This window comes from Pinus tabuliformis, chromosome 7 (genome assembly GCF_031772625.1).
Source record: "Pinus tabuliformis cultivar Carrire ecotype Pingquan chromosome 7, CPIR1, whole genome shotgun sequence".
In the NCBI taxonomy this organism is placed as follows: Eukaryota; Viridiplantae; Streptophyta; class Pinopsida; order Pinales; family Pinaceae; genus Pinus; species Pinus tabuliformis.
The window spans coordinates 179,263,954-179,267,580 of NC_142293.1; the positions used below are offsets into that span (position 1 = coordinate 179,263,954).

Below are 3,627 nucleotides of genomic sequence, written 5' to 3' on the forward strand. Positions count from 1 at the left end.
AGTGTCTTGTGCGCAGATTTGAGGAGAGGCAAGTGCATAGCTCATGCGCTCTCCTTGGTAAAGCGCACTTGGTGAAAACGCTCACGGTGAAAGGTGAAGACGTTGGGCAAGGTGTGCCCGGGATGATCATGCGGAGGTGTTGGTAGTGCCTAGACTTGGCGAGGATGTCTTGGTGGCTCGGGTGAGCACTCGCCCATCGTGCAAGGGTGCACAAAGGTTGTAAAAGGTTGTTTTGCCTCTATTGTAAAATTGGCTAAGTATAGAGTTGGATTTTGCCAAGGATATTTGTGAAGCTTGTATTATTGAAGAAAGATTGATTAATATATATTGTCGGGCAAACTCATTGTTCAGGGAGTTGCCCCTCCCTTTATACTGTGCAATTGTTGTTCTCTTTTATAATCGCTAATGATAATGAATGAGTATGGGTGTTCATTAGTATAAAGGTTATGCATAATAATATTTGGTTGCGAAACACAAACTAAGTAATAGAAAGTGAATTAGGCGTAGTCCATGAACATTAGTATTGGTGAAAAAAAAGTGTTCGGTGGTGCCGCACCTCGCCAAGAGCAGTTGGAAGACTACCGCAGGCCTGGAGACATGATAAAAAGCCTCCCATTCCGACCTCTTTGGTTTCTTAAATTGAATTTGAGTGAATGATATATTCATTTAAATCTAAATTGAATTTGAATTGATGTTATTTTTAAATCAAAACTAGATTTTTAAATGGGAAATTAAATGTATCCTTTACTTTGGATTTTGAGAATCTAAATTTATTGAAATTTTATTTTTAAGGAAAAATTTAAAAATTAATCACAACGAGAGATGCCATCTTGTAACTTCGAGCCAGAGCCAATTTATAGCCGTGCCCATTGCTGCTGCTATTTTCCAGGCTGCGAAAATATAGTTTAATTAGTCGCTTTTTAGAAAACAAAAACTAAATTATAGGGAAAAAAAACAATATATGCTCTCTTTTTCCAAATCTATCTAAATATCATCAGTCAACTATATCTATGTATTTAAATATCATCACCCAACTATATCTATCTATGGCAGAGTTCAAATAACTCTGGAATTAAATGAATCAGGATTAGGCCGCACAAGCCACACTATAATAATATCGATATCCCCTTTATGTTTGAAGGAAGAAAAGGCGAATTATTGTCACCCCGAAAAAATCAATTCTCTAAACATTTTATGATCCGAATCCGAAGGTCGCATAAAATGATCATGGCCTGCGTCATTACTAATAATGACCTCTATTATCGCGATCACGGACACATTCCGGCGGCATTTTCTTGTATCTGATCCTGTCGGTGCAGTAATTGTAGATGGTGTACTTCTTCCTCACCCATTTCAAGCGCCGCCATTGCCGGTCATCCAGGTCTCTGAACTCCACCTTATCCCACCACCGCCGCCCCTGCGTAGCGCACACCGACTGCGCCGGAGAAGCCTTGCAGGCATCCACGTAGAATTGCTCGTAGGATGCGATGAAGGGCGCCTTGCTCCAATCGGTTTTCTCCGCGCCCCCTCGGGTGGCCCAGTTATCCCCATCCCACAGGCTTGAATGGACCATCATCGGTTGGTTGAATGGGTACTTCACCCCCAGGTCCGTACAGTTCTTGAACACGCGAATTGGTACCGAGTCCACAAAAAACCTGCACCAAAAACCCATCACACCAATCAATATTCATGAAGGGCCAGGGGCATTAAAGGGTTATTTTTTAAAGATTTCTGGTTTATGTATCATTTTCGTCATTCAATTGTTTTAAGTAAGTCATTTATTTATGACAGTTTTTATGAGAGAAAGAAAATGGTCATAAAGGAATTACTTAAAACAGTTGAATCTTAAAAATGATATCTAATGTAATGCACTACTAAAACTCCCATACTTAAATTTCTGGTTTATTTTATGATTTAATTTGTCTAGAATTTAGCAGGTGTTTAGAATTCAGCAGGTGTTTATTGAAATTATTAGTTTGACAAGTAAATTCTTCACAATGGAAGTAGTCTAAGAAATTTTGAGAGCGTTGAACTAGTTTAAATTACACAAATCAAGATTTGATCATAAATTTTCTGGATTCCTGATAGAAATCTACCCTAAATTCCAAAAAATTACATTTAAAATACTGCTCCCATTTGCTTTTGCCTGTATTTGATGATGATGATGGTGGTGGTTAACATCCACTGAGACCAAACTTTGGCTTATTGGACCTAAAGAAATGAATTATTTAGTTTGATTTAAGATTTTATTAAGATTTTATTCTTATGCTCAAAAAGCTTAGAGAGAAACTTCAGTATTGTAACAAAGATTTTCAAACTGAAATCTATTGTGGTTGTAGGCGAGGCACTCTAAAAAAAAATGATTTTCATCTTCTTATTATCACATAGATAACAGAACCTTTCCATCCATAAAATAAAAAATAACTAAAATATAGTATGAGACTTACACGATTTGGTACGTGTTCCAGAGCACTGCGTAGGAATGGTAATCCTTAGTGGGATCGAACCAGAGATATATGCGTTGCTCTCTGTCACCTTTGCCTCCCGTGAATACATTGGTCTGAAGAATGTAGGGTTGCCCAGACCTGTTGCCCAAAAATTCGAAGTCTATCTCGTCGTGATGCTCAGTTTGAGAAGAAAGCTGCTCGCCCCAAAATAAACAGACACACAGTAATTAAACAACAGCAAATTTAAGAGAAAATATACTTAATTATGATGATTATACTAACGTAGAAGGCCGTGACAGTGCCAGCTGAATCACCATGAACCAGCTTGATCTGCATGCTGAAGTGACCAAATAAATATGTCCCCTTCGACTCGAACCCCGCACCTGCCAACCCCATATTTGATTTGAATCTGTTATATCGGCCACTGATAAAGATAAAACCCTAGATAATCCGTGGTTAGCTCAATTTTTTCGTTAAAGCATGTTGCTAATGGAAAGTTGTTAATGGAAACTCATGGATAGATAAAATCGCTTAGATAATCAATTTAATGGGTAGCACAATTCTTTCTTTAAAACACTTTGATAACGAAAAGTTGTTAATAAAAAATCAATAATAAATTCTCCTTGGGATTGGGCAATATCATCGGGATTCGGATAAGGCTTTTAATGAGCCAAAAAAAGCTCAGATACAACCAATAAAATAAATGGATAGGATACTGACTTACCATACTTTTTGTTGAGGAGAAGTTCGACCCTTCGACCACCACGGAATTCTTTGAAGTGGCCTGCGCCCCAGCTTGCGACGTAATTTTTGCTGAAGGGCACACTCACTGGCTTTCTGGGCGTGCCCGCCATGGCAACAGAATGGAGTATGAGAATGAGAAACAGGCCCAGAAACTGGGCAGTCTTCATTGCTTCCAAATGGAAAAGAAGATTTGACAAGGGTAGGGACTGGTGGTAAATGGGTTTTATAGAAGCAGGGACGAGCAGTAGGGTTCGCCTTGAAATATCTAGAAAACGGGACGTGGAGTCTTAAGCGTGTTAATGATTATGATTATATCATAACATCTGAAAATTTGTCGGAATGTAGTTATTGCATTTCTTTTAAGTCGCATTTGTATTCATAAAATCCACCAAAATTCTCCTGGCCTTAGTTCTCGGCCTTGTGTGCGCGTCCAGGA

The 3,627-nt window shown here is 38.6% G+C and overlaps 1 protein-coding gene across 1 annotated transcript; it reads right to left on the reverse strand.

Moving 5' to 3' along the window:
• Nucleotides 1–1,243: 1,243 nt before the first annotated feature.
• LOC149246433 (xyloglucan endotransglucosylase protein 2-like) lies at nucleotides 1,244–3,361 on the reverse strand. The gene is made up of 4 exons (XM_089441449.1): nucleotides 3,172–3,361; nucleotides 2,730–2,830; nucleotides 2,448–2,641; nucleotides 1,244–1,655 (listed from the first exon to the last, which is right to left on the reverse strand). Exons 1-4 carry the CDS (start codon nucleotides 3,356–3,358, stop codon nucleotides 1,244–1,246), a joined length of 894 nt encoding a protein of 297 aa, XP_089297575.1. The 5' UTR covers nucleotides 3,359–3,361.
• Nucleotides 3,362–3,627: the final 266 nt, after the last annotated feature.